The 27716-nt window shown below is 42.8% G+C and overlaps 2 protein-coding genes across 5 annotated transcripts; one reads left to right on the plus strand and one right to left on the minus strand.

Moving 5' to 3' along the window:
• Window positions 1-466: 466 nt before the first annotated feature.
• On the plus strand, window positions 467-19097 carry ANKRD42 (ankyrin repeat domain 42). 2 transcript variants are annotated; one of them, XM_041483651.1, is made up of 13 exons: window positions 467-1759; window positions 2150-2313; window positions 3852-3959; window positions 4276-4395; window positions 4999-5134; window positions 8001-8201; window positions 8530-8655; window positions 10339-10444; window positions 11051-11226; window positions 11630-11756; window positions 14309-14453; window positions 15628-15747; window positions 18031-19097. In XM_041483651.1, the coding sequence occupies exons 1-13, from the start codon at window positions 1741-1743 to the stop codon at window positions 18061-18063; spliced, it is 1581 nt and encodes a 526-aa protein (XP_041339585.1). In that variant the 5' UTR covers window positions 467-1740; the 3' UTR covers window positions 18064-19097. The 2 variants fall into 2 exon arrangements, with proteins under 2 accessions (XP_041339585.1, XP_041339586.1); XM_041483652.1 differs by lacking the exons at window positions 10339-10444; window positions 11630-11756; window positions 14309-14453; window positions 15628-15747; window positions 18031-19097 and having other exon boundaries at window positions 11051-11212.
• CCDC90B (coiled-coil domain containing 90B) lies at window positions 16574-27151 on the minus strand. 3 transcript variants are annotated; one of them, XM_041483656.1, is made up of 10 exons: window positions 26826-27014; window positions 25199-25318; window positions 22947-23010; window positions 22495-22598; window positions 21136-21237; window positions 20449-20490; window positions 20293-20364; window positions 20158-20211; window positions 19106-19220; window positions 16574-17959 (listed from the first exon to the last, which is right to left on the minus strand). In XM_041483656.1, exons 4-10 carry the CDS (start codon window positions 22513-22515, stop codon window positions 17904-17906), a joined length of 462 nt encoding a protein of 153 aa, XP_041339590.1. In that variant the 5' UTR covers window positions 22516-22598; window positions 22947-23010; window positions 25199-25318; window positions 26826-27014; the 3' UTR covers window positions 16574-17903. The 3 variants fall into 3 exon arrangements, with proteins under 3 accessions (XP_041339590.1, XP_041339588.1, XP_041339589.1); XM_041483654.1 differs by lacking the exons at window positions 22947-23010; window positions 26826-27014 and adding an exon at window positions 27021-27151; XM_041483655.1 differs by lacking the exon at window positions 22947-23010.
• Window positions 27152-27716: the final 565 nt, after the last annotated feature.

The raw sequence follows: 27716 nt of genomic DNA on the forward strand, positions 1-27716 counted from the left end.
AGCAGCAGCAGCTGGAGGGAGCTGCTCCAGGCGACCGCGGCGAGCTGCCGGCCCGCTGTGCTGCGAGGGGCGGCTGTGCCCCGCTCCGGCCGGTGAGACCGCTCCGCCCCTCCTCCGCCTGCTCCTTCCCCCGGCCCCTCGCCGCGGCCGGCCCTGTGGGGCGGGGCGGGGCGGGACGGGCTCTCCCGAACCCCCGGGTCTGTGGCACGGGGCTCCGCCGGGATGCACACACAGCACTGAGGAGGCTCCATAGCCACCAAAAGCTTGGCGAAAGGCGGTGTTCGGCGCCGGCCGGCCGGGCCCTCCCCCTGCCCCGGGCCTGGCAGCTCCGCCTCCGCCCCGGCGGGTCGGGCCGTGTCGGGCCGGGTCGGGCCGGCGGCTCCCGCGGCGCTGGGGCTGCCGAAGCCGAGCTCCGGGGGATTGGGTTTGTGTGTTACGGAAACATCGCAACACCTGAATTGTGCCTTTCCCTATTCCGAGCCATGCCCTTCTTCACTTAATCTCTTTAACTGGATTTTCGGCCGGTACCGATCTCAAAGTGCTTACTGAATTCTTTCTGCAAAGTTTTCTCCCAGAACATTGAACAAGTGTTTGATAACAGTTTTTGGTAAAAAAAAAAAAAAAAAAAAAAAAAAAAAATTGCACTAGAATTGTGGAGCCTGCCCTTCGGTTTCAACATCAATGTGTCTTCTTACAGAATTGATGTTAACAGCTTTTTTCTGAGCTTCAGTCCCAGGCTGCCACCTTTGTCTTGTGCCAAGAAGCCAGTGCAGCCACCCACCCTTGGCGTTTGTCTTCATGCAGTAGTAGGTATCCAGGGGGAGAGGGGAGACAAAATTCTTTCTGCTGGTGGGCCTTGTTTGCTTATCCTCTGGGTTAAGGGAAAAAGAAAAAAAAAGAAAAAAAAAGAGAGAAAAAAAAAAAAAAGTTGCCTCGAACTGTACTGAAACATTGTGTTAAACACACTAGAACTTTGCCGAGCAGTGTAATGAGCCAGGCCTGCCTGTGATGTTGTGTAATTCAGCTGAAGTCTGTAACCCTCACTTGGTATAATGAGCAATTTCTTCCTTGGGGGAAAATTATGTCATGGTGAAACTGTTCTTCAAAATAACCTAAACAACTCAAACATGAACTAGATGACCTCTTGAGGCCCCTTCCTGCCAGAATTTTTCTGTGTTTCTGTGCTGCTGCTGTTTGTTTGTACAGTGTTTTGCAGGATGGAATCCTGGTTTTGAAGTTTTCTCAGCTTTGTGCAGGGCAGTGATGCAGCCTGCCAAGCTGGGGAGGTGGAGGTGGGGTGAGACACAGGACCCAGGGGTGTGTTACAGCATGCACAGGGTGTGTTGCTGTCAGACTGGAGTGCTGGAGCTCCACTCCCCCCCCTCCTCTCTGTAGCACCCCCAAATCTACCCGAGCTCTACTATCATACTACAGATTACATGAAAATAGGCACTGATAAACTGCAGAGGATGTTTTTAATTATATCTAGTGACTTTTTACAAATATGACAAACACGCCTGTGCAGTATCTCTTTTATATTCTTTAATATTTTTTTACTCAAATTGTGTAACTGTGTTAACTGCTACTACTATTTCTTCTCCACAGGCAGAGAAGCTGAGGCACTAATACCTTGAGACCTTCAGTTTTATGCTTTCTTGACTTGCTAAACAGTAGCCCAATTCTTCAGGACTTCCAGCAGTGTGAAATGTAATCAGAGTGTTGGTGCATTTTGGTACTGGGATGATGACTACTGCAGAAGGTGAATACTAATTGGTTTAGGTTCCTTCCATTTTCAGGTATCTGAAGTTAGCCCCCTTAGCCATTAGATCTACTTACATCTCATATTTCTGTTTACAAGTGTTGCCAAGGTATCAAGATGTTGCAAGTTGTTTGGATATGTAATTCTCATTGTTTCCAGTCATGTGGTTAATCAGTGGAAAGGCCTGAAGGGAGAACCCATGTCATTTGATACCATGGCTTGGTGACAGAAGATTTTTTTTTCTTTTATCCTACTGCTTCTACATTTAGAGTTTGATTCTGTGCCATGAATGTCAACTCTGATATTTTTTTGATTCATCACACATTCTCTGTCTCTTAAATGTTGCTGATTTAAGCAGTGGACTAATGCCCTTTTATTACTCCTCACTAGTTGTCAAGAAGAAGCAAAATTACACTAGTGTGCATGAAGCAGTGAAAGCTGGCGATGTAGAACAGCTTGCATCGATGATAAAAAGTGGAGCCAGTATTAATGAGGTGGATGTAGTTCACAAATTCACACCCTTGCAGTGTGCTGCCCACTCGGGAAGTCTGGAGGTAAAACACTACCTTACTGTATAGCATAGCTGGGCTTTTATATGTCCATATTTCCTTCTTTGGGAGAGGCTGAACCAAACATTGCTATGATCAGACTAAATCAATAATCTTTGCCTGTTTTTCTTATTAAATATATTCACCAAGGGCAGGAGTACAGGATTTTTGATTTTATTTTTTTCTTTCTGAAGACCCAGGAAATTTACCTAATCAGCTCTGCTGTATTTTGTGAAATCATTTGGTTTCTTACTCTGAGCAAAATGTGCTTTATGGCCTCCCTTTCAGACTCATGACCTTCTTTTGTCTCTACTGCATTTTCGCCTTCTCTCGAGACACCTAGAAAACTATAGGATGTGTAAAATGTTCTGAAGGTGACTGAAACAGGTGAATAGTGACATGAAAATATGTTCATTCTGCTTACCAATGTCCCATGCCTCATTCTCCATAGAAGTAGTCCTAATACATTTTATTTTAATAAATGAAAATGTTGAATAATGGTAGAGAAATCAGCAGGTGATTGCATCAGTATTTTAAACTTCCAGAAAGACTGAACTGCTGTGTTCAGCACAACATTTTCCTTCTTCTTGCAGCCTCCTTGTTCATTGTCCACAGCAATCTAAACTTGAAGCAGCAAGGCCATCCATGTCCCAGAAGAAAAAACATTAAGTTCTTGCTAGACTCAAGAATTGTTAAGTGCAGAGCTGCTTCTGGAATGCAGAGACACTGTCAAGAAAATGCTAATCATCATGCTAGCCCCAAAACCAGATTGCTTACCTACCCTTTCTGCCTCTATAAGTTCTGCCATTTTTCATTTGACTCTCCTACTTTGCAATCAGTCTGTTAGACTTTATTGAATTATCTGTCATCTGTTTGTCACTAAGCTCCTTGGCAGAAATAGTGGAGGAAGCTGTAAGATGGCCTGAAAGAAGATAATAAATCATAATAATATATAATAAAAGGTTCTAACTGTTCCTCTAGCTGTCTTTGGATATTTCATAAAGCTTTCCGTTGCAGGCAATGATATCTGCTGGAAAAAGATGAATAAAACAAAACTAGGCCACGGAAGGATGAGAAGAGAGATGGGATTACATATGCCTAAGAAGCCTAATAATTTAAATGTGTCTTTAAATTTAGTCTTGATTTTTTCCTGCCATTAATTTTAGCTGGAATTCATGTGAGCATGTTTGCATTGTTTTTCCAGTGCTTTTACCTCATGCCATATGAATACTCTCACAGATTACATTTTAAATCTGGAAAAGTAAAATGTTAAAGTCATACTGTAACATTGATGCTAAGATCTGAATTAGTAGGTTATTTGCACATTTTGAACCCTTGGGTGAATCCTGGAAAGTATAACTTACCCATAACGTCCTGTTGCACAAATACCTGTTTAAGGCATGCTCTGGGGTCTCCTATTTCCATAAGGAAGTATTCCAACACTGTTTTGAAATGCAACTTTGCTGGATAAATTCTAGCTGAAACGTGCCTCAGAGACACGATGGGAATAGTTAAATAAAAAGCCCTTTGGTTTTGTTGAGCAGTGCCTTCAGTGGCTGCTCTGGCATGGAGCTGACACCGCACGCGTGACTGTGAGAGGCTGGACAGCGGCTCACCTGGCGGCCATCCGAGGGCAGGATGCCTGCATGCAGGTACTGCAAATCCTCACTAGCAAAAACTAGTAGAACAGACCTTAATACTGGAAAAATTCATTATGAAGATCAGCTGAGGGAGCCCCTCAGGGAGCTATGAGTAGCTCATCTTGATGTCTTGACATGTCAAATTAAGTTAGTCATTTTCAAAGCTGAGCACTCATTTGCGCTGTCTGTGCAAACAGATCTGTTTTGTGCAATACCAGACCCCTGAGGTCAGCCCAGAGTTATCCTGCTGGTCATCATAAACCATCCTTCTGGGAAATGTTTGCTTTTTCATCTTGTGAAATGAACGTGTTCTTTGCATTTCTTCCAGGCCCTGTTACTGAGCGGAGCGGACGCAGCAGCTCGGGACGAGCGCGGGTGCACGGCCTCGCACCTGGCTGCAGCCCACGGGCACTCGTACACGCTGCACACCCTGCTGCGCACGGGCGCGGTGAGACTCCTGCCGCCAGGCCCGCTGCACTCCCCAAGCCTCTCCCGAGCAAAACTCTCCCTCGCTTAAACTGACGTTTAGGGCTGTGGATTAATTACTGTGGGGGGATTTCTTCCGTGGGTAAATTCCCGGTTTTTTAGATTGTGATATACATTTAGGGACGTGATCAAAAAATGTAGGGAGAATCAATAGTGTGAGTAAATCACCTTCTGCTGTGGATGTCGTTAGTTGAGCATCAGGTACTGGGGTGATGGTAATTTTTTGCAGTTCTAAAAATCTTCTGTAGTAAAGAAGGCATAAACTTAAAAAAAGAGGAAAATTAGCCCAGATGCATATTTAAGGAATAATGACCAATTCAGGTCATTATGATGATAAAAACGTGTCTAAAAATGCACTTTTTCTAAGTGTATTAAGTAAAAGCAAGAACCTGTGAAAAGTACCTGTCTTGAAACTGGAACTGCATATAATGCATGAACTTCGGAAAATGTTATTTGGTTTGATTTAAATAATTTAACACAATGAACAGCGGATTCCCATATATAAAATTTGTCTTGTGTCTTAGGATTCAGAAGTGAATGAATTAACCTGCTACTTTCATTCTAGGATGTAAATGTTTCAGACAGGAATGACTGGAAACCTGTTCATTATGCTGCTTTTCACGGTCGCTTGGGATGTTTGCAGCTTCTTGTTCGATGGGGAGCGTGTGTAGATGATGTGGATAACAATGGAAACCTTCCAGGTATATCAGGATAAATCATATGTTTTAAAGCCTTTTGTTTACAGTTGTTGTGAAATGTGATGAATGAGCAAATTATAACTAATTCACAGCAGCAACATTTGCTATTTGATTCCATGCAATCCACATAGATAGTTCATTTTTCTAATGATGGGAGGATTTATAAAATCCAAAGTGTTACTCTGTTGATGGCAGTATCCCATTCACTTCCTGCTGCTGCTAGCAGGGTTGAGAGCTCTCAAATGCTGGGATGTGGAGCAGGCTGAGCCTGACTGGGAGTGGGTGAGCAGCATCTCCTGTGTGTGTGTGATGGAGCTCATGTGCCAGTGGAGGTCCCAGGAGAAGGACAGGTGGAGGGGGAGGCAGTTTCAGCTGCTGTATGCTACTTTTTGACTTGGTGCCAGTGTGATGAGGTTCTGGTGTGTTTGCATGCAAGTTTTTGTATCCCACTGTTTCTTAACTGATTTTGTAAAACAGTTGTTTTCATTTTCCTGTGATTTCTTCATCTTGATTTCTGGAATACTGCTTTTTCTGGATTATCTGTAACTTCTTTTCGTAATTATCAGTGTATTCACTTCAGCATAAAAATTTGCCAGTGATTGTTCCTTGCTTTTTGTATTTTCTCCAGTATCCCTCTGCCTAACATACAATATCCTCTGTAAGCTTAATGGTATTGTTCCTGTCTTGGATTCTCCTTGCATACTTTCCCTTTTAGCATGTTCCTTCTAATAGTTTGTCACATTTTTTGTTCCAAAGAGCATATGTTTTTCTCTATAACTTGTACAGAGTTATCTTTATAAATCCCTTCTTAAAATCTTTTATCCTCTACTAAGGACTACTTACCTAGGAAAGAGATAGCCATGCTGTGTTTTGCAAACCTGGGTCTTGTTAAAGGATGTGAGGCTCCTGCATCCCAGCAGGAGATCTGGTGCATTAGCAATAAGGGGTCAGGATGTGAGGCACCCTGGGGGCAGCATGGAAGGCAGCTTTATTTGCATTTGGGAACACTTCCCTGATAACAGACTTCTGTGGAGAGAAAGCAGATGCCAGAGCAGTTCTACTTAAATGCTCTGTATTAAATGGTTAGGAGAAAACTGCTTTTGTTGTACTTTGACATCTACAGAAGCTTGATCTTCCAACCTTTGTTCTGTTTCATTTGATCATGTTATCTCCTAAAGGAAAGAGGATATTTTGGAACATGGCTAGTAACAGATTAGTAGAAGTACTGTGCAAACCAGCTCGTTGTCTGCTTGTGTAACAGAAGTGAACTTAAATTATCTTTACACATGTCAGCTTCAAGATTAGCTGAACGGTGCAATAATTTTTCCTAAGAGAATACTGGAAGAAATTATTTGAGGTTGCAGTGCCAGGCACCTGAAACTTAAAAACTGTCTGCATCTTTTGTATACCTGTGTTATAGCAAGGGGGTCTAATTATCTTTGCTAATTTCCTTGCCAATATTTTGGAAGAAAAAAAAAATTGTGTCTCATTCAATGAGCACAGAATGGGCTGTGCTTATTAACTGAACATTTCAATATGCTTTCTCTGTGTATTCATTTTTGGGCCACGTCCATGCTTCTTTTATTGCTCACTAGTCAAACCTATTCTAAATATTTTTCACAGACACAATTTTTTGACTTGTGGCTTTGAGAAGAGTGAATATTGTTAGTCTGATTTTATAAAAGTCAAGATGAAACACAGAGAAGTTGGGACACCAACAGATTTTAGGTATCTGAAAATGGATTCGTGAGGGTTGAGTCAGTTTTTCACTAGGTGACTTACCTTCAGCATGGTACCCTTCTTTTCCCTTCTCCCTGAGAACCTAACTCACTGACTAAAATTCAGACAATGGCAACAACTGCCCTTATTTCAGTGAAGCTCACATTTTAAACAATCATCTGTACAGGGGTATTGTCAACTTGCTGTAAAACCATTGTCCATAATCTTGTAGAGCAATTATGCTCTGGAAAGCTGTGGATGATTTGGTTTGCTGTATATAGTATGGTTTGCTTGTGTATGCCAAAAATGAATTTGTGTTTGCCAAAATGGGTTTTTTGGGTCCTGTGTACATTGTTGTTTATGAAGATAGTGAGATTCTTAACTGGAGACGAATTAATCCTTTTGTCTCTAGAACATCAGCCAGCTGCTATAGAGCATTTTCATGGAGCGAGAGATCATAACAAGCATTTATTTGGCAAGTTCTTCTCATTAATGGGATTAGAGGCTATTACTTATGTCAAACGAGTCAGCATGTGTTTGGCACCTCTTTTGTTGTTATAGGCCCAGCACTGTAGCATTATTAAATAAGTAAACCTCTGCATAGCCTAAAGGTCAGGTGAGGAATGTACCTTCAAATATTTTGTCCAGTAAAGCACCTGTCACTGTTCTCATTTTATGGGTGAGGTAACCAAGGGTGTGATGCAACTTGTTTGTGGTGGCACAGTAGAGCCTAAAGCAGAAATGGCCTTAGCTCCTAATCAAGGACAGTGCTTGCTGTCCCCCTGTAAGGAGTATCTCTGGGACAGCAGGGAGATCCATGTTCCTGGGGAAGTGAGGCCCCAGCAGTGCACTCTGGGCTAGGCCTCGGTGCTCTGTTGGGAGTCTGTTTTGTCTCCTGCAGTCAGCTCCACCAGGGAATCATCTTTGCAGATCCCAGCCTTGGCAGCTTTACCTCCTTTGCCTAGAGCTGAACTGTGTCCTGGGTGGGAGCTGAACATCCACAGTTCAGCTGAGGTGCTCTTCCCCTTGTGCAGTGTTGGATGGCTCACGTGCTGGTAGATGGGCCAGCTCTAACCAGTGGTGGGAGCGTTGCTTTCTCAGTGGGCAGCAGGGCTCTGCTCTAGCACCCTTTGTTTCATTTGTGCTGCAGCACATCTGGCAGCAGTGGAAGGACACTTGCATTGCTTTAAGTTCTTGGTCAGGAAAATGGCCAGCGTTACGCACGCTCTGAAAGCCAGGAATGACCATGGAGAGACTCCAAGGGACTTGGCTGAACGGTTCTACAAAGATAATATTCTGCAATATATTGATGGTGTGGAAAAAGAGGAGGAACATCCAGAGACACAGGAAGGTGAGTATGGATCAAGATACACTTTAAAAAGGCATTATATGTAATTCTGCAGAAGTACACGAAGGTGTACTTGTTATTTCAGGTCAGTGAAATTAATCTCTTAACTGCATGAGATGCCTGTAGCCATAACTAAGACATGTTTAGTCAAGTGTCTGGTGAGCACTGCTGGTTACACAGCTGCATTTCAGCTGATTAAGGAGCATTATCCTTGCTACCTCTGAAATGTTCATACATAAGTAGCTATGAGAGGTGAGCTGTGAGACAAATACCAGCATATTCAGTAGAACTGCTGGCATTTGCTTGGAAACATATGCCTTTTTATTTTCAGTTTTAGCTTTCCCAGGTCATGATGCTGCTTTCAATGGGGACTTACTAGTGGTTAGAAGACTAGTGAGAAGTGGAGTAATCAACATTAATGAGCGGGATGATAAGGGATCCACTCTCCTGCACAAAGGTCAGTAAATATGATCTGTGTTTCAGCTTGTTACTCTTTGTTGTTGATTTATTTACTTTGTTTTTCAAGTGGCTGCTTATCAGATAAACGTAATGAAAAACAGCATCTCATTTCTTAAGGACTTGGAAAGGCAGCCCCAAACCCCGTATTTTGTAATGCATGTGTGTATGGGTCACTTTGAAAACAATACAACCAAGCTCAAGTCAAGGAAAAAGAGCTTACAGTGAAGAGAAATCAGCATCTAAATGGAAAACTAAGTAGCTCTGACATTTATTTACTATTTGTCTATCGATATCATGTCAGGTTTGTTGGAATTAATCCTGGTTTTCAGTGATGGAGAAAGAACAGATCAAGCATATGAATTCCAGCTTTGAGTGATAAGCAAGGCTATATTCTAGCTGTAAAAGTTTTTAATTTTCACTTAGTTTAATGTAACTAAATAGTTCTGATCTTTTTTTTTTAATCAGGCAAGATGTGGCTTTCAGAAACATCTGTCTGGCTAAGTATAAGAATGATCTGTATTGTGGCCTGGGACTTTATTTCCTGAACACATCAGTACTGTGGGGATATGTTGTAAAAACTACAACAAAGTAATTTGGTAGGATGTTGTGAAGAAAGGTAAACTTCTGGTTGACACTTTGACACGTAGTGGACTGCTGGCATTACAGAAAAAATGGTTGGTTATTTTGTGTTTGGGGTTTCACAGTATTGTCTGAAAGAAGAAACAAAAGATGAAAGAAAGAGGGAAGCATTTTTGTAATATGCTTTTAGCAAATTTCCTACATTTCTTTTTGACTAGATATATAGTAGAATTTTAAAAAACATAATTGAAGTTCTTATTAAAATAACTGATATGTAGCTATTTTAAAATCCCACTTTCTTTTCTTGGAATGATACTGACCTATAGTTATTTCATCCCCAGTGTTTCCATGCTGATGTTGTAACTTCATTTGCTTTTCTCAGTGAGAAAACAAATAAAAATATCCAACAGGGAGTGCTGTCAAGAAATGGATTTACTCTTCCTTGAGAAAAATCAATGTACAGTTTCATCTAGACTTGCCAAATACCATCTTCCATAAGTGAGACATTGTTCCTGGCACCATGTGGTGGGAGCAGTGGCCATGGCACATCATATGAGTAGGGTTGTGTTAGGATGCTGCTGAGAGCTGCTGCCTTGAGTGTCTGCCCCAAGAAATGCTGTACCTTCAGCTCCAGCACAAGGCCCTGCTTCTCTCTCCTGAGGCACAGCACACACACCACAGGCTGGGGCAGCCAGCTGTGTCTAACTGCTGTGAGCCCAAAGCCAGGGAGAGGTGACAGAGCTTGGCTGCCAAACTGTGGCATGCACGCCTTTCTTACTGGGGCAGCAGTTTTTTGTGTGTCTTGTGCTTTGTACATGAGACTGGGCAAGTTTAGTTTAGCTCGTGTTCAGCAAGAGCTGCCAGTACATTTCCAGAACTAGAAAGAGCCACCAACCACGCTGCATGCTCTTCCCCAAAACTGTGTGTACCCAAGTGTTTGTCAGCATCTTGACACAGAGGCTCCTCTGGAAATAGTACCTCCCTTGTAGTGTCTTAGTGAACCCAGTCTCTGACATGTCTAAAAATGACAAGAGGAGGACATTTTAGGTTTGAAACACTTCAGTTGTGTATAATTGACTTGTGTATGCCTTCCTTCTCTTAGCTGCTGAACAGGGGCATGTCCATTGCTTACAGTGGTTGGTTGAAAAGGGAGCTGACTGTGACATTACAAATGATGCTGGAGAGACTCCAAAGGATGTAGCCAAGAGGTAGCAGTACATATCCTGTAGCTCTGACACTTATTTACTTACTATTTGAGTATCAATATCATGTCAGCTTTGTTGGAGTTAATCCTGATTTTCAGCGATGGAGAAAAAAACAGATCAAGCCTATGAATTCCAGCTCTGAGTGATAAGAAAGGCTGTATTGTAGCTATAATATTGTAACTACAAAAGGTTTTAATTTTGACTTAATTTAATTTTATTTTTAGTGAGGTCAGACACAAAAGAGGAAAACTAGCTCATTTGCCAGAGGACAGTTTTGAGCCCGTATGCTCACAGTTTGCTGTACAAAGTAAATGAGAAGTAGCAGAGGCCAGCTGATTTTTGCATTAATAAAAATAATGCAGATTCTGATGAGATTCAATTAAGAAACCCTGCAAATGAAAGAGATGCCTCTGATGTAGGAGCCATTGCCATAAGATCCCATCGAGGCAGAGCTCATGCCATAAGAATGCTACAAAAAGTAGACAGATAGTTGTAGTGTGTGTACAGTGCTTTCTTTAGCTCTGAAATCCCTCTGATAAATGGGAACATGGGCAGTTTGAGAGTTTCTACCACACGTGTTTTTCCACATTTTAACTGTTCTCTGTGCAGATTTGGCCACCTGGCAGCTGTGGAACTTCTGACACCAAGAACCGGAAACAGCAACTCTAGTGATGAAGAACTAGATGCAAACAACATCAAGTTTTTTGAAACACATGGTGTAGAAGGGAGTACAGATAGCAAAGAAGATTTAACCCTGGATAAAGCAGAGAAAATGAATGCACGCAGTAAGCACTCTATTTCCATAATTTCTTGTTTGCAAAAGATGTTATCAAGACATTATAGTCCTAACTAGGACAGTCCCAGCCAACAGCTCTGATCTTTTTTGTTAAGAGATGGTTGACAGGATATCTGTAGTACTGAGCATTGAAACAAATTGTGGAATATTAGAAAGCAAGCAGAGGGCAATCAGATCATAATTGTTATATCATTTTAATCCATGTTGGTGCAACAGTGTTGGGTTGCTATTTGTTTTTGACATCTGCTTGCTGTGTGGGTGTCAGGTGTATTTCAGTGTTGCTGAGCAGTCTGATTTCTGCTCTCACGTTTGTGAGACTATTTTCCACACTATTGGATTTCAGCATGACTGTCTTCTTGCATTTTACCTACCTGGAGAACTCTGTCTTACAGTAAGGGCCTATCACAAGATTAAAGAACTTCAGAGACTTCTAGAAATTGCCTACAACAACTACAGACAGCTGGGGGGAGTAACTGAAGAGGAGAGGAAGATGAGACAAGAAGAAAGGAAAGTTGAGAAGTAAGGTCATTCTGCCCTGCTAATGTTTAACTCTGTGGGACCCATTTTAAATTCTCCTTTAAAGCTGATTTACACTCAAATTTGCATTTGGCCATTCTGTCTTTTCCACTTACCAACTTCAACCAGCCCAAAAGAAATGAACTGCAGCAATTTGTCTGGCTATTTCTAAACTTCTACCACCAGGATAAGCCCCACAACACAAGTGTTTGATAGGTCCATGATTCTTGTGCGAGATCATCTCTTCAGTCTTCAGGTTTTTCTGCAGATGTGTGTAGTAGGTCTGATAGCTTCTGGCTGCTTTGTTTCCTCTGAGGATGCTAAAGACATGCATGTCCTTCAGGAAATCTGAATATAGGCAAAAGTCTTAGCATGGCTTGGATGGAAGTGCATATACAGCAGAGATGGGAAAAAAACAACTATCAGCAAACCTGGCCTTGCATGTGAAGCATTGTTCATAAGGTCTAATTCTCAATGTCTCCATTAAATCAAATGGTTCTGTTAGGTTGGTCAGGTGATTTGATGGGCAGACTGTCTACATTTCAAAGAAAAGTCTATCAGAGATGTAGAGATTTAACAATACTGCAGCCTCCAAAGACAGGCCTGTCTCCATGTCTGCCTGTCAAAGATTTGGCTGCCCTCTGTTCTCAGTCTCTGTAGATAACCACCTCCATCATGGGTTAGGGCCAACCCAAACCACTGTCTTTATCTGGTCACTGAGAGGAGACTGTCTGGGGGGATTATATGCTGTGAAGAAGACAGCAGATTTAGCAATCTGTGTGGATCTGAAGCAGATAATAGGTGTCACAGATTGCAACTAAGTACTTTGTTTTACAGCCATATCTGAGCCAGGAAACTTGAGGTCAGGATTTCATCTGGTTCCAGGTCACTCTTTGACTCAGCTTATGCTGAAAGTCCATCTTGTTCAACTTGATATGTATACAATAGGTAACAGACACCTCTGTCCAAGTTAGTTATCATGAGCTCCTTTTTCAGCTTCTTGGAGAGTTGTAGGCACTTCCCGGGCATAAATTAGACATGTACTTCAGGATGAGATTCATCACTTCTAGAAGTGTCTCTCCTGGTTTTAGAGGAGAGTGACCAGCTTAAGTGTTGATGCCCACATTAAAAGGTCAGAGCAATCTGGTTTTAATGATGGAAAAGTCACTGTTGACTAATGACAGACAGGGAGGTTAATTTTGGATAGAGCAGCTGCTCAGAAACTAACAATGTCTATTAGAAGGCTCTGCTGGGGCTCTTTAAGTAGTGTTGCTTTCTCTGGCATGTGTGGCTAAACTATAAAAATTGTGAGGTTCTCTGAAGGGTTTCTTCCACCTGTGAAGGCTAGAAAGAATCCCTAGCTCTAAACTCTTCTTTTGAAAAGAAATGTGGCTTCTCAGAATACCTGCCTACCCTTCTCAGGGTACCTATCTGTAGATAAACCCCAAGGTGCTTGTATCGTCGGCCAGAAAACCTCATTACTGATAAAATACCTAATGACAACACCATTTTGTTAGATGAAAAGCAGGAGTTGCCACTTGGGAAGGCCACTGTAGAGCAGATTTTGATGATTTCTGCTTTAGTCCAGGTTTTTTGGCTGTTAGAGGCCTGGTGTGAATCACTTCACAGTGCTTTAACCAGGGTTCGTTGCAGGAAATTGTCACCATGGGTGTCCCACACAGTTTGGGAGCTGTGCCTCTTTAATTGGAAGCATAGAAGAAGTCAGCTGTCCCCTGAGCACAGGCCATTCTTGCAGTGTCAGTAAGGCTGATTGGTAGCTCAAAGGGCCTGAGTCAGGAATTCCTTACTCTGAGAAACAGGGAAACATGGAAACATGGTAGTTCTTGCTGAGAGCCTTCGCCCTGTGTTTGAATGCATAGGGCAGATATCTCCCCTTTCCTTTTACTGAGCTTCCATCCTTGTAGCTGTGATAATTCATCCTGATACATAAGAGAGCCAGCTCAACTGCAGAGACTCAGTTTATGTGTGAATTATGTATCAGCTAAACAGTTCCAGGAATCTCAAATAATTTAGAAGCCTTTGAGGGTGTGGCCAGTGAGATCTTGTGCAACTGTGTATAAGCCAGTCATGCAAACTGTGATCTGAGCATTCCTCATCCGTGCCTAAGCCAATCAATAGGAAGGATGTAGAAGGACCAGATGTGAATGAGAAGGCTGCCCCTGACCTTTCCAGAATGCTGCCGGCTTTGTGCTTTTTCTCTGTTTCATAAGAACTTCGTTGCTGCTTGGGCACTTCTCCCTCCCCCGCAGCTGGAGCTTGGCCCGGGCACAGGCAGCGCGGCCCGGGCTCGGTGTGCGGGCAGACGGCTCCATCTCGTGGTGCCATCGCTGAGCACCGCTGGCAGCCGGGCAGGGAAAGCTGCTGCTCAGCGCTGTCACCAAGGGTCCGGAGCCTGAGCACAGCTGCCGTGAGGCGTGCTGCGCTGCTTTCTGCGTGACTGACCTGTTCCCTGGCAAAGGCACTGCGCCACGTGGAGCAGCCAGGGCAGCTTTGGATGTACTTCATGCTCTGCTTGTCTCTTTTGCTTTTGGCAGGGCTGTGAGGGAGCTGGAGGCCCAGCTGGAATATGAGCGAATCAGGCGGGAGAAGCTGGAGAGCCAGCTGGATGATTACCGTGCTGAGATAAACCAGCTCCGAGAGGGCCGGGGGAAAACTCGCACCGCCTCTGCTGCCTCCGAGGTGAGTATCCCACCAGCTCCCCGGGCCTGGCACAGAGGCCCCTGCCTGTTGCTTGTGTGTGCTTGTTCCCTCTATCAGAGGGCACAGTCTACAGAAAATGTGCTACAGCTTTCAGCTCGGGATGCTGAAGTGAGCAGGAGCCCTCGTCTGGCCTTGACAGTGTCTCTGCTGTGAAAGAGTATTGGTTCCTTTCCCTGAGAAATCCTGGCAGAGAAGCACTGCTATTCTTCATCTTAATGTTCACCTAAGGAGTGGGCTGATCCTGAGTACTTCCATACTGCATATCCAGTGACTGGCAGTTTCCCTCGGCTGAGACCTGGTGTCTGAGACTCGAGCGGTGCTTCAGGAGAGGTGTCCCAGCCTGCACGGCAGTAGAGATTCCTACCATGGGTCCCCAGAGCGGGACAAATTCAGTAACAGGGACTTGATCCATGTCACGGCATCTGGAGTCAGTCAGGCATACTGAATGAGAGCCCAAGATCTCATAGAAAATTCATGGAGAGAATTCAGTCTGTTAGGGAAAGGAACAGTACATGCAGCACTAGAAGTTCTAAGACAGAGGTTCTATTTTGAATTAAAAATTAAGCTCTTTTTATATGACAGAGACATAAGAGGGAAGGGGACACCAACACTGCAAGCTGCCAGTAGGTGATCATGTTTCTAATTTTTTATTTTTCACCTGTACAATGGATGGCAATAGATGATGGTGCTTCTATTCTTTCAGAGCATTTTTATTTCCCAGACTATTTTCCACCTTTTCAGTCAATTGCCTCTGCAGTCCTTTGTTTTTGTGCTTCTTGGTGGAATCTCAGGCTCTGGATGCTAGGTGCCACAGCTGTATTTCAGAGAGGCCAGCTGCACTTTTTCAAGGATGTTTCTGCTTCTCAGCCTTGTGATTGCCAGGCTGGCAAACATTTTCTTTGTAAGTATTTTTCATTAGGCAGGTTTTTTTTTGTAATTTTCCCCTTCTAACCAAGCAGCCTTTGTGGCTGAGTGACTGCTACAGCCAGGGGACCTTCAAGTCTCACACTGCTGTGCTGCCATCCCATGCCCCTGGACTGTGCTCTGCCCTCAGCTTCAGTCTGAACACAGTATTCTGTGGTTACTCCCAGACGTAGATTTTCACATCCTTCCAGTGGTTCCTGTTTAATGGCTGCAGTATTCTTGGTTTCAGGAAGCTGAGACAATGACCAAGTCTCGCAAAGACGAAGATAAAGAAGCAGTCAGCCTGCAGCCCAGGAGGCGTGCATCTACACTGAGGAACGAACCTCAAAGGAGGGGCAGCAGACTGGAGGTACAAAAGCAATATTCCAGATAATGCCAAGTGTTTGCACAGCCCAGCTCTACAGACGAGCTGTGGGTCTCTACCCCACCTTTTACTGAACGGTTTTTACTTCTCCAGTTCTCTGGCCTAAAAACAAGAAAGTCACAGGCCTCGTAATTCTGAGGAATGTATCTCCATTCACTGGTCTATTTTGTACTGCCACCTTAGGATGGAAAAAGTGCACATTACCTCCTGGCATATTTAGTGTGGAAGCTGAATAGTGGATGGGAGAACTGCTTCTCAGCTGCAGAGAGGTGCCAGGCCCCTTGATTTTCATCTTTAGTAATTCTAAAGGCAGGAAGTGACTCCTTTATGAGGTGCCACATGACCTGCAGCAGTTGGTCTCTGAGTGTAACGCAGGGCTGAAGGGCTTACTAAGTTAGGGAGCAACCTGTAGTTAGAAAGGACAACCCCATACCTAAAAACCATTTAATGACTACACATATAAAAGCTTTTCTGTCAGCTGTGTGCTATTGTGAAATTATTTTCCCTCTGGAACCCTCATTTTGAGACTTAGAAGATAATTATTTTAGTGTGTCAGTCCTAATCTGTCCTCTCCTTAGTACCAAAGAAAACTTAATCTCTGAGAATTTCAAAGATACTGAAAAATAAAAATCCATGTTTTTGTGTGCACCATGAAGGAGAGGCATGCTGACTTAACAGCATATGCCTTGCATCAAGAGCCTGCTTCAGGGTGTGTGAAATGGTGGTGGTGACAAGCTGCACCAGATGAGCTATTTCCTGCATCACCACTGGTGCTAAACTTTCATGCAGAAATTCTCAGTCAGACAGCAAATATAAGAAATTAATTTTATTTTTTTGAATAAAGATGATAAATAATTTAATTCAGGGAATATAAGAATTGGCAGAATACCAGAAGTTCAACTGTAAACAGAATAAAACAGCAATAAAAAAAATTGCCAGTACTCAGTACTACAATAGTCCTTAGCCCATAAAAGACCTATTCTTACTTCAAAGTTAATCCAGAAAGACTTAAAAAAAATGTATTATACTAAAAGAATCAAACCAAGCATATGCACTTGTACTCAGTAAGATGGAACTGCTTCACTTTTGGAAGGCAGCCACTTGTGTTGCAACTCTGCAACAGGAGCTGTCAAGTCCTTGCAGAAGGCAGTGTCAGACACGAGGGTCAGTGTGTCCCACAGGATTACAAAAGAGCCTGGAGGAGGGGGGAGGAGGATCACCACCACCACCACCCTGGCACCACTGAGATTCTGAGTATTTCCATTTTAAAAGCCAGATACTATGCCCAGAAAATATGTGCAGGTTTCTCGGAAATACTCTGCACTACTTGATGGGGGAAGTTAAGAGCACTTATCTGTCTCAGGACTCCACACAGCTGCTGGGAGTGAAGGCATTTCCCCTTGGAAAGGCAAAGACAGAGAAGTTTTCTCCTTCTTTGGACCTCTGGGCTTACAGAAATTGCAGGAGATACAAACAAAAATCTATAGAGACATTTTGTACATGAGATTTTGAATTAATGTAAATCAGTTTTCAAGGAAAAAAAAAAGGGTTCTTTAGTAAAGGCCCTGGAGTGTGTTTTTACATATGAAGATATGTGATTAGGGTTTCAATTCAGAACACCAAAGGGTTTCAATTAAAAAAACCCAAAGCTTCAATTCATCAAAAATTGAGGAACAGACTGGCAGCAAAATCCCGAACCTATGTTCAAGATTAATTTACTTGGGTCAGATTAGGTAGGTTGAAATCTGGTATTAGCATCCCCATACTGGGAACTCTAATTTGGGAATTGTATTCCCATTTCTAGAGTATATAAAAATGTTTAATATTTCCATTTTGAAAGGAGCTGAGAGTGAGAATTTTCCAGAAAGAAAACTGATTTAATTCTAAAAGATATCAGGAAACTTTCTGGTATAGTGTAAGAAATACTTTGAAACAAATACAGTACTGAATAGGAGGCAATGAAATATTACTATTTGGCTACTTCCCCCCCACTTATTTTGATCTTTAGTGTTACATATTCAGAAAGCATTTTTATTATACAGTTAGAATATCAAAACCAAAAGGTGCCAAGGTTATCGTTCAAGTGGTGTTGCTTGGGTGGCCTTTTCTGTCTGTATCTAGTGCAGTCATTCCATGTAGATCTACTTCCAGAACCTGTAAAACCCCAGTGCTATTGCTAGGCAAGTGAACACTGAAGCTGTTAAAAAAAACCAAAACACAAAGAAAGGAGATAATTAGCTGAATGCTGTTGTACCACTTTATCCATAGAGGAAATTGGCTGCAAACAGATGGAAGAATTAACAACTCTAGAGAAGAGCCTCCTAAAGCTCCCAGATTGCTGCAGGTGCGACAGAACAATTCCAGAAGCCAATGGTTGGTCTCAGATGCCGTGCCCTGCTCAGCAGCACAGCCTCAGTGCTGAGATGGGAGGCCCAGTGCAGCAGCCTGAGGAGCCATGTTTTCAGGGACACATCCCAACAACTAAGCTGGATACCTCAGAGCACCACAGGCTACAGGGGCTTGTACTGTTGCCACCCAGCTACTGGAAACTGCGCTACAGGAGACCAGGGCTCACATCAGATATCCCAGATTTGCCATGGAATCAAAATGACAATGAATTTGAAAATGAGCTCTCAAACACGGCAGCAGTCCTCAAGCCTGACGAGTTGTCTTTTGGACTTGTTATGCTGCTGTTTCAATTAGTGTTACAATAAAGCTAATTACATTTTTCTTTGAACTTATTCTCACTTCCAGATATAATGCATTACTCTTTTTATCCAGCTCCTACACAACAAAAACTTCACTGGTTATGTACATATTGAGAAGACTAATCTCAAACTGTGTTTTTGAACAAGCAGAAATTTGTTCTGCTTGGCAGTGGAAAGTACAAGTCCTGCCTCACAGAAACTCTGTGTTTGTGGAGACTCAATGGGAGGCAGAACTGGTCACTCTCAGACCAGTCCTGAATGACAACAAACCTTCAGGGTAACGTAAATGACCTCAGCAAAACTTCTGTAGCAACTCCATCACATCAATGGCTGCTGCAGCAAGCAGAGGTACTGTCAAACTGGGTAAGGCATTTAGGCTTTTAATTTTTTTTAAACCATGTCCATATTCATCCTAATCCCAGTTCTGGGCACAATCCTAGTCCCATGGTGGCATGCTCCCAGCTCTTCTGTGTTCTCTGTCACATTTCTTCCAGCTGGAGGGGGAAAGGGAGAGGATCTCCACCCAATCCCAGTAGCCTGCTGCTACAGCTGACCTCATTTACCATATACTTCTGAACAGAATTTTATACAGCCACAATCCAGTACCAGTACTCACCTCCTTGCCTGTCACATACCTGCCAAATAGCGAATGGTATCAAGTTTATTCGATTCCATGAGTGTTTTTAAGGAAGCTATTTCAGTGTCAATTTTATTACTGATTTCTGAGATAATGCTGTTGGTATTTGCATCCTGAAATATTAAAAGACAGCATATATTAGACAACGGTCTCTAGCCCCTTCAGCTTTCCAAAGCTGAACTGAAAAACCATGCTACCAGAAACAAGAACATTTCCAACCTATCACTGCTAAGAGACTTTAGAAGACAGAAAAACTTGCTTCATACAATCTGGGAAGATTGCTGAAGGGATAGAGACAATGAAAGAGAAAACTTCAATGATCATAGAATCACAGACTGGCTTAGGCTGGAAGGGACCTTAAAGACCATCTTGTTCCAACCCTCCTGCCATGGGCAGGGACACCTGTCACTAGATCAGGTTACTCAGAGCCCATCCAGTCTGGCCTTGAACACTGCCATGGATGGGGAGTCCACAACATCTCTGGGCAACCTGTGCCACTGTCTCACTGTCACCCTCATGACAGAATTCTGTCTCTGATGTGCCAGTGCCTCCTGAAGGAGATACTCTACAGCACACAGAACAGTATTCCTGCATTTCTGAAAAACCAAGGTTTAAACATTCACAAGGCATATCACAAAAACAGAAGATATGCTCAAGATGGGACATGGTCCCTCTTCAGCCCCATAGACTTTGGTGTCCTCTAGCAGCTTTGAGACCTCCAGCCCTTGAATTGCTTGGCTGTAGGCACCTGCACCATCCCTGTGATACAGCTCATCAGTTAACACTGGGAAAAAGGAAGCATGATAGCTCACATCCCAGCTGTGCCAGCCTGCGACAGCACTTGGGAAGCAAGGGACGAGGCTGGAATGCCTCCCTCTGCTGACTGGAGTTTAGTGTAAATCCCACAGGCAAGAAACACCTGCAACAGCCCTGAGTGACAGAGCCTGGCCTTTTGCTTTACCACACCCATAAACATATTAGCTTTCACCAAAGTTTGGGGTTTACAGAACATGCAATGCACAACTATATTCTGCTTTGTTCAATACTTACTTTTTTATGAAACTCTGTAGTTGCTTCCATCAGTTTCCTCTCCTGATCTGTAAACTGTGGATAAAAAATAAATCACAGCTATAGCAACAGACACACAACACAGAGCTAATAAGGGCATCTCACAGACCAACTCACCATATCTGTCACCCTGCTCCTCTCCAGGTTTATGTCTAGCTTGCTGTCAGCTCGGATTTTACCGGTTTCAGTCTTTAAAACAAATTAAGATTATGAAAATAGCTACTTAACTTATTTTCCCTAATGGGAGTGTGCAGGTACTTGCTGTTTACTTACCATTAGCTGCTGTTTAACTTGATCCAATTCAATTTTCATTTTCTAAGTGCAGAGAAGAAAAAAATAAAAGATTTTTACAAATTCAGGAAACTTAACCAAATGAATCAGTGATGTGTTATCACTGCATCCATGCAATTATTCTTTCTCCATTTTTCCTCCCAATGGGTCAATTTGTTCTTGATTAAATATCCTAACTAATGTGTTTGGATGTACAAGCATATATAATCTGCTGGGAATTTTGTTCAAAATAAAGGAATTATTTTGTAACAATGATGATCTTGTTATTCTGAGTCTAAAGACAGCAGAGAAATACCAAAATACCATGAAGTAAAAGCAAAATGTGTCTCAATCACCAAATTAATTAAATTATTGCAAAGGAATGGCTGACTCCTCTACCTGCACTACATGGTTAATGGCCAGAAACTAGCAGTTACCCTTAAATAAAATTACAGAAACTGAAAAAAAATGTACACATCTTAGAATCCTTTACAGAACATCTGAGGCAGGTCACAGCAAGTGAAATACATTTTTATGTGATCTCTGAAGTTGTAACATACAGACTCTTCAATTCTGATGAAAGTATCCAGAATTACTTCTACATTTATATTTTGTTCCACAAAACTGTACACCAGGTAAAACACAACAAATACTGCAATTAAACTGCTTAATGAAAATATATATTAGTACCTCATTCTCTGCTCTCAGGTTTGCAAATTCACTTTTCTCCAGGATGACCATATCTTTTCGAATGGAGTCCAAATGTGCCATTATCTGCTGTAAAGTTATTTCCTTTGAAAAATAAAACATGCTGTTGATTAAGGTGCACTCTTTCTGACAAGTAAAGAAAAAATGTTTAGGTCTGAAACGATTAAATTAGCTACTGCAAAGCCCAAAGCGGGGAGTGTCTCTAACAAGAATGTGACAGAAACAGACAATTTAATACCAGCAATTTGTTTGAAAGACTCAAGAATTTTGTGCTTTTTCTGTTGCTTTAATACACCAACTCTGAACTTAAGCAAATAGGCCAGAGGTGTTGTTCCAAGTAGCAATGAAATAGACCTGAAACTACAGGTCACTCCAGCAGTCTCTTCCACTTCCAGTGAACATTCAGTAGCCTCAGAAGCATTAATTGTTGATCTGAATGCAGCTCTTCCTAAGCACTTCCATTTCTTGCCTACAAACTCGTTGAAAGCCAAAGACTTAATGAGTATCATAGTGCCAGCTTCGAAGTCTGACGGACAGAAGTGAAACACTGCTAAAAAGCACTGAGAAAAGCCTTCCTGGGGTTTGAACTAACAAGTTCAGAATTCAACCACTACAAAGGAAGAACCCAAACCAGAAAATAAATGAAGAAACTCAGAATTTTAGAATGCTGAAAGCAATACTCCTTCTCCCAGCATATGGAAGTTACCATCCTATTTAGCATGGAAACAGTTTTGATCATTGCTCCAGAAGGCTGTGCAAGCTGAAATTATGTGCTATTCTTCTTCAATTACTTAATGTAATTAAGCATTCATTGCTATTTTATTTGAACTGCTAAGCCTTTCTTCTAAAAAAATTTTATCTTACTGGCATTTACTTGTAATAGAAGTTGTCTAGCATTTTTTTCCCTTCTAAATCTCAGAAGAAAACAAGAACTTCTGTCTCTGATTTTTTTTCATCAAAATGAAAATCTTTCTTTTTGGAAATCCTATTACATGCAAAGCATCCTAAACAGAATTTGCATGGAATTGCATTAGGTAGAAACATTGTTTTTTATAGTGTAGTCAGTACTGATAATTAGTATTTTAAGATGGTATGAGGCATATTATCTCCTCAGTGTAAATGCAACTGAAGTCTTCCCAGGAATTGTGACAGCTTCATTGTGTTCAATGAAGTAGTCAGACTTCAGTGGAAGCTGGTCAGGGCCTATCTGTTAAAATCCCAAGTGAAACTTAGGAAAACCTGGCACAGGGAAGTGTTTATAGTACTAGAGAGAGCTGCCCACTTGTGTTTTAAAGATGCACACATGAGCCTTTATAGCTAGACAGCTAGATGAGTTTTTACCTGCTGGGCCTGTGTAACCATGTCCTTGTAGACCGTGTCTAAGCTGACATTGGACAGGGTTATCAACGCCGACACGATGGTCTGTGCTTGCTCCTTCCCAAAGCCTGGGGACAGTTGAAGGATGACAAGTTAAGGTGGTATTAAAAATCTGGTTAAGGAGCAAGAGACACTCAAGTGTCATACCTAACTACAGCAGCACACGGGAATTCACACAATGACTCAGAACTGACAGCCAGGAGCCAGGCACTGTGACTTCAGCTAGAAAAAACAAACTTAATGCTGCAAAATTCTGAAGCCCAGCACCTTTTAATATACTGAAAGTCTAGACATGCAGCTGACAGAAAGACCAAATTTCTTCATACGAGATCCAGCCGTTCATGCATTATAAAAATAATTTAGCAAAACTTCACTTCATAATGAACTTTCACAAATTCTGTTAAAACCAAACTTACCTGCAGCTACAAAGCATGCATTCTATAGAATAATAACAAGGCATTCTGCATATATTGGACTGTCCTGCAGAGATAGGAACATATACAAAACTGATTCTTAAACTGCTGCATCCACTGCCTCCAGAATGAACTCTTAACTGGGATTTCTGCTTTCTGATGATAAAAAGTATACTTTGTAGCTTGGTGTAAATTTGAAGTGTTACAGACAACATATGGTAAATACTGGGGGAAAAAAGTTGCTCTTATTTTAGCTGGATCTGGTGAAGTGGTGAGAGCTTTTGCCCATGAGACTTATTTCCAGCAATGTGACTACTATGTTGTGTTTCAACTACCCCATCTTATAAAGTGGGCTAAATTAACACTGAAAAACACTTTCAAGGCACATATTAAGAGGCTTATGCCACTGCACCCTTCTAAAATACTGGTACTGTCCAGGTGCACCACTGGTTTATATGTCTAAAAAAACTACACATGCTTTATGACAGCTTCCTTCCACTATGAAGTGTGACAGAATTGCTTCAGTTTCCCTGAATTTTCAGGGTTACTTAAGCTCTTGCCAATTCCTTATGTTGCTCTTCCTCCACAGCAAGAAATGACTGTGTTTTGTGAGAGATAGAAAATGAGGAAAAATTTATATAGGTAAGAGATCGGAGCCTGAAAACTGCCTGAAAATTTGAGAAAAACTAAAATGGCTCTCTTAATTTTGTGGTTTTACCTATACAGACCTGTTACCATGGTAGAAGTATTTGTAGAAGTTATATAACAAATTAAACTGAGTAACAACTGGCACCAGACTTCACTCCACAAGTTCTAAAGGAACTTGAAGAAGAAATAGCTGAATCAGTTCCTGGGACAAGTCACATTTCACAGCCTATCGTGGTTTCCCATGGACTGGAAAAATGCAAGTGCCAGTTTTAAAAAGCAGTTCTAGAGAGATGTAGGGAAGTGCAGGCTGTCTAGTCTGACAAGCATGATAAAAATAAACATAGTAAGCAGACTACTGTTAATCTTTTAACTACTGACACATATTATTATTAGACCCAAATAGTGGAAACAATCCTAACCTCTGACTGTACAAAGTTTCTACTGTCACTTGGGATTTTAAAAAGATAGTTGCTAGTCTGATGAAGACATCAGCTCAAAGCTCAGCAGGGATGAATAAAACAAACCAAACCCTTTGAATTACTAGGAAAAGGAACAGAGAACACAACAGACATAACATTACTTTACTATGCAAATCCATAGGAAATTCAGTTGTCAAGTAATGCCAGCACTGTTCCCTGAAAACATGAAATGGAATGGAATGTGACAGAAGCAGAAAATATTAAGAGAAGGACATCATGAATAATCAAAAATATGGAAAATCCTCTGCTTCAGGAAAAATGCAACAAGCTAGGATTCTTCTCTTTGGAAAACGATGGGGCAATATGACAGAAGTCTGCGTAATCATGAGTGACATGAGAGATTAAATGTTCACTCCTTCCCACAGAAGAGCTGAGTGGGCATCAAATTCACCTCACAGATGCCAGATTCTGCATAAGTAATACGTGTGGATGTCTGAAGTTCCATGAGGAAGGATGTTCTGGATAGTAATCAGTTTATAGTGGCTCAGGGACTGCATAAATTTGTGAAAAGATTTCCACTGAAGGTTACTAAAACTCTCCACTGATTTAAAATACCTCCAGGGTGACAGAAACTGGAAACTTGGAAAGCACAAGGGGATGTGTGACATACATCTGCCCTGTGATAACACTCCTCTGCAGGCTCTGACTCTCAGCTGCTGCCAGGAGACAGAACCCAGGGCTGGATGGACTCTTTATCTGACTTCAGCCAGTCTTACTCAAAACAGAAGAGTGGGCACTGAGAATGCATCACAGCACCGTGCTGCTGAAAATATTTCTCATTAGGAAAAAACCTTTCAGTTATTCTTAGCAGGCTAGTAGAAGGAATTTCTTGAAAAGCTTCATTGTTGCTATAGAAGTCTTTAACTGTTACATTTGTTACCTGTGTTCTGTTCCTCAGCTGGAAGACACCACATAAACCTGCCTACAGCTACCAAAGAGGTAAATCTAATGTCCTACTTGCTTGTATGGCACACCATCAGGCGTCTCTCCTTCACCAGCCTGCTCAAGAGGCTCCCAAAACATTTTACACCACTGGGTACTGGCACTCTGGGAAAACTGACAGCACTCAAAGTTACACTACTTAATATTAAAAGTTTTCCTTTGAATTATTTGTCTGATATCACTTACCATGGGCTTCCAGATCCTGCACTAAAGCATGGGTATCAAAAGTCACCTTCCTCTGCTCCAGGGGAGTGATATCAACTCTTCTGACATCATATGACTTCCTAACCAACGTGGCAGCAAAACCTGGAAATAATCAGACATGCCTTAATCTTAGGTTGATTGTCTTATTATGCAATACACTAATCTTAATTTCTTCCACCACAGAAAAGCTGCATGGATGTTGCAACGAAAAGCTGGGTTACAGCACCCACCAGAAACCATCAACACTTTTCCACAGGGAATTTACACTAAACAGGACTTACAGATCTGTCTGAAGTGTTTTCATGTAGCTGTGCAACAGACAAGCATCCTGATACAGCACAAATAAACCCCACAGCCAACTGTTTTATAATATTTGGGAAACATCACTTAAATAATTTTTGCACTTGTAAAACACTGAATGACTTTATGCAATTAAGCATTCATTGGTGTTTTATTTAAATCGCTGAGCCTTAATTCCAACAGCTTTTTATTTTATCACAGAACCACAGAATGGTTTGGTTTGGAAGGGACCTTTAAGATCAGCTAGTTCCAACCCCCTGCCATGGGCAAGGACACCTTCCACCAGACCAGGCTGGTCAAAGCCTCACCCAGCCTGGCCCTGAACGCTTCCAGGGATGGGGCATCCACAGCTTCTCCAGGCAGCCTGTGCCAGTGCCCCCCTACTCCCACAGTAAAGAATTTCCTCCTTATATGTAGTCCAAATATCTCATTTTCAGTGGCTTGGGTGAACATAAAGCTACAATTAAAAAAATAATGTATGCAAGTCTTATTTTCATGATGGATGAATTTCTTGGTTCACCAGGAACATAACAGGGCAGTAAAGGGATATGAGGTTTGTGTCTAATACCTGAGATATTAGGAATACCTAATCTCTAAAGAGGTATTAGTTAGCCTCAGGTATTAGTTAAAGATCCACTCCATGGATCTTTATGACATGCCCTCCCACAAGCAGGTTTCACTGCTTCTCCTACTTTTATTTCAAGCATATGTTTCTCTTCACCTTATGTTTGTGTGGTTTCACATATTACAGATTCTGCTCTCATTAATTCTTTGTTATCTAAGCAGCCCTGTTACTTCTTAATCTGTTTATTTGAAACTATATGCACTGCTGGCTCTCTGCCTTAACCAGATTCTGTGTCTTACCCAGATCTTGACTCAAAAGCTTTATAACATTTAAACAACAGGGAATTTATAATTTTTTGTCGCTACTAGATAAATCAAGTCATGTGCTATCTTATACTATAAAGATTTGGCTATAACTAAACCAGCCACAGCACTCTATTATTAACGACAATATTAGAGTTAAGATGCACCAAATGCTACATACAAATAATGCAAACCATCTGATAACATCGTTTTTATGGAGCTGTCCCAGCTTTTAAACACACTGCTCTTGTCCTCTAAACACATAGGTGGATATTTTCATTGGGTTGATCTCGACTGGATGCTCCTCTCCCAGCCGGGGCTCCACCAACCCGTCACCCTCTGGGTGAGGCCCCTCCGCGCTCCCGGCAGCTCCTCCCGTCCCGAACACGGCCGGACAGCCCCGTACGCCGCTCACCCGGCTGCTCCCGCCCGTGGAACTCACCCCTTGTTCCTGCCCCGAGGGAAGGCGCTCAGCGCTCCCTCACACAGCGCTCCAGGGACGCGGCCGCTCCCACGCACCGAGCCCGGCCAGCGCCCTGTGCAGCCCCAGCGCCGCTCACAGACACGGCCCGGCTCACCCGACACCGGCAGCCACCCACCCCGAGGGGCCGCAGCACGGCGCTGCGGCGCCTCTCACCTCTGCGAGGAGCCGGGGGCAGCCGGGCCGGCATCGGGAGCAGGAGCGGGCGGGCCCAGGCGCGGATGGCACCGCTGCTCCCGACGCCCCTCATGGCGCCCCAGCCCTCCGCTTCCGCCCGCTCACGGCCGCTTCCGGTCGGCCCCGCGGGGCATGCTGGGTATTGTAGTCCGCGGCCGCACGGCAGGGCTCGGCCGGGGGCGACGCAGCGCTCCCGTGCGGATGGGAGGACCCCAGCGCTGTGGCCGCCATGTCCGTCTATGTCCGCCCTCAGCCGGCGCCGCACCGCGGGGGCTGCTCCGCTCTGTGACGCCAGGGAAGCGACCTTGAAAATCATCTAGATCCAAACCCCTGCCATGGGCAGAGACACCTTCCACCAGACCAGCTTGCTCAAAGCCCTATCCCTGGCCTTGAACACTTAAAGGGATGGGGCATTCACAGCTTCTCCGGGCAACCTGTGCCAGTGCCTCACCACCCTCACAGTAAAGAATCTCTTGCTTATATCTAATCCAAATCTCAGTGGCTTGTGTGAACATGAAGCTACTTATTTATTTATTTAGAAATACATACAAATCTAATTTTCACAATGAATTAATTTCTTGGTTCAGGAGGAAAGTAACTGGGCAGTATAGGGATATGATGTTTGTATCTTATACCTCAGAGATACCTTTTCTGGGCAACCTGTGCCAATGACTG

This window comes from Pyrgilauda ruficollis, unplaced genomic scaffold, assembly GCF_017590135.1.
Source record: "Pyrgilauda ruficollis isolate IOZ18807 unplaced genomic scaffold, ASM1759013v1 scaffold60, whole genome shotgun sequence".
Lineage (NCBI taxonomy): Eukaryota > Metazoa > Chordata > Aves > Passeriformes > Passeridae > Pyrgilauda > Pyrgilauda ruficollis.

What these genes read in the sequence shown, in the direction of transcription:
- ANKRD42 (XM_041483651.1), top strand. An exon ending in CCAAAGGATGTAGCCAAGAG is followed by an intron (nt 10,445 to 11,050) that starts GTAGCAGTACAT and finishes TTCTCTGTGCAG; the next exon opens with ATTTGGCCACCTGGCAGCTG. An exon ending in GGAGGGGCAGCAGACTGGAG is followed by an intron (nt 15,748 to 18,030) that starts GTACAAAAGCAA and finishes CTTTATCCATAG; the next exon opens with AGGAAATTGGCTGCAAACAG.
- CCDC90B (XM_041483654.1), bottom strand. Translation starts at nt 27,114, where the DNA reads ATGAGGGGCGTCGGGAGCAGCGGTGCCATCCGCGCCTGGGCCCGCCCG. An exon ending in GGAGCAGGGTGACAGATATG is followed by an intron (nt 20,212 to 20,292) that starts GTGAGTTGGTCT and finishes TTTTATCCACAG; the next exon opens with TTTACAGATCAGGAGAGGAA. An exon ending in TACCATTCGCTATTTGGCAG is followed by an intron (nt 17,960 to 19,105) that starts GTATGTGACAGG and finishes TTTTTTTAACAG; the next exon opens with CTTCAGTGTTCACTTGCCTA.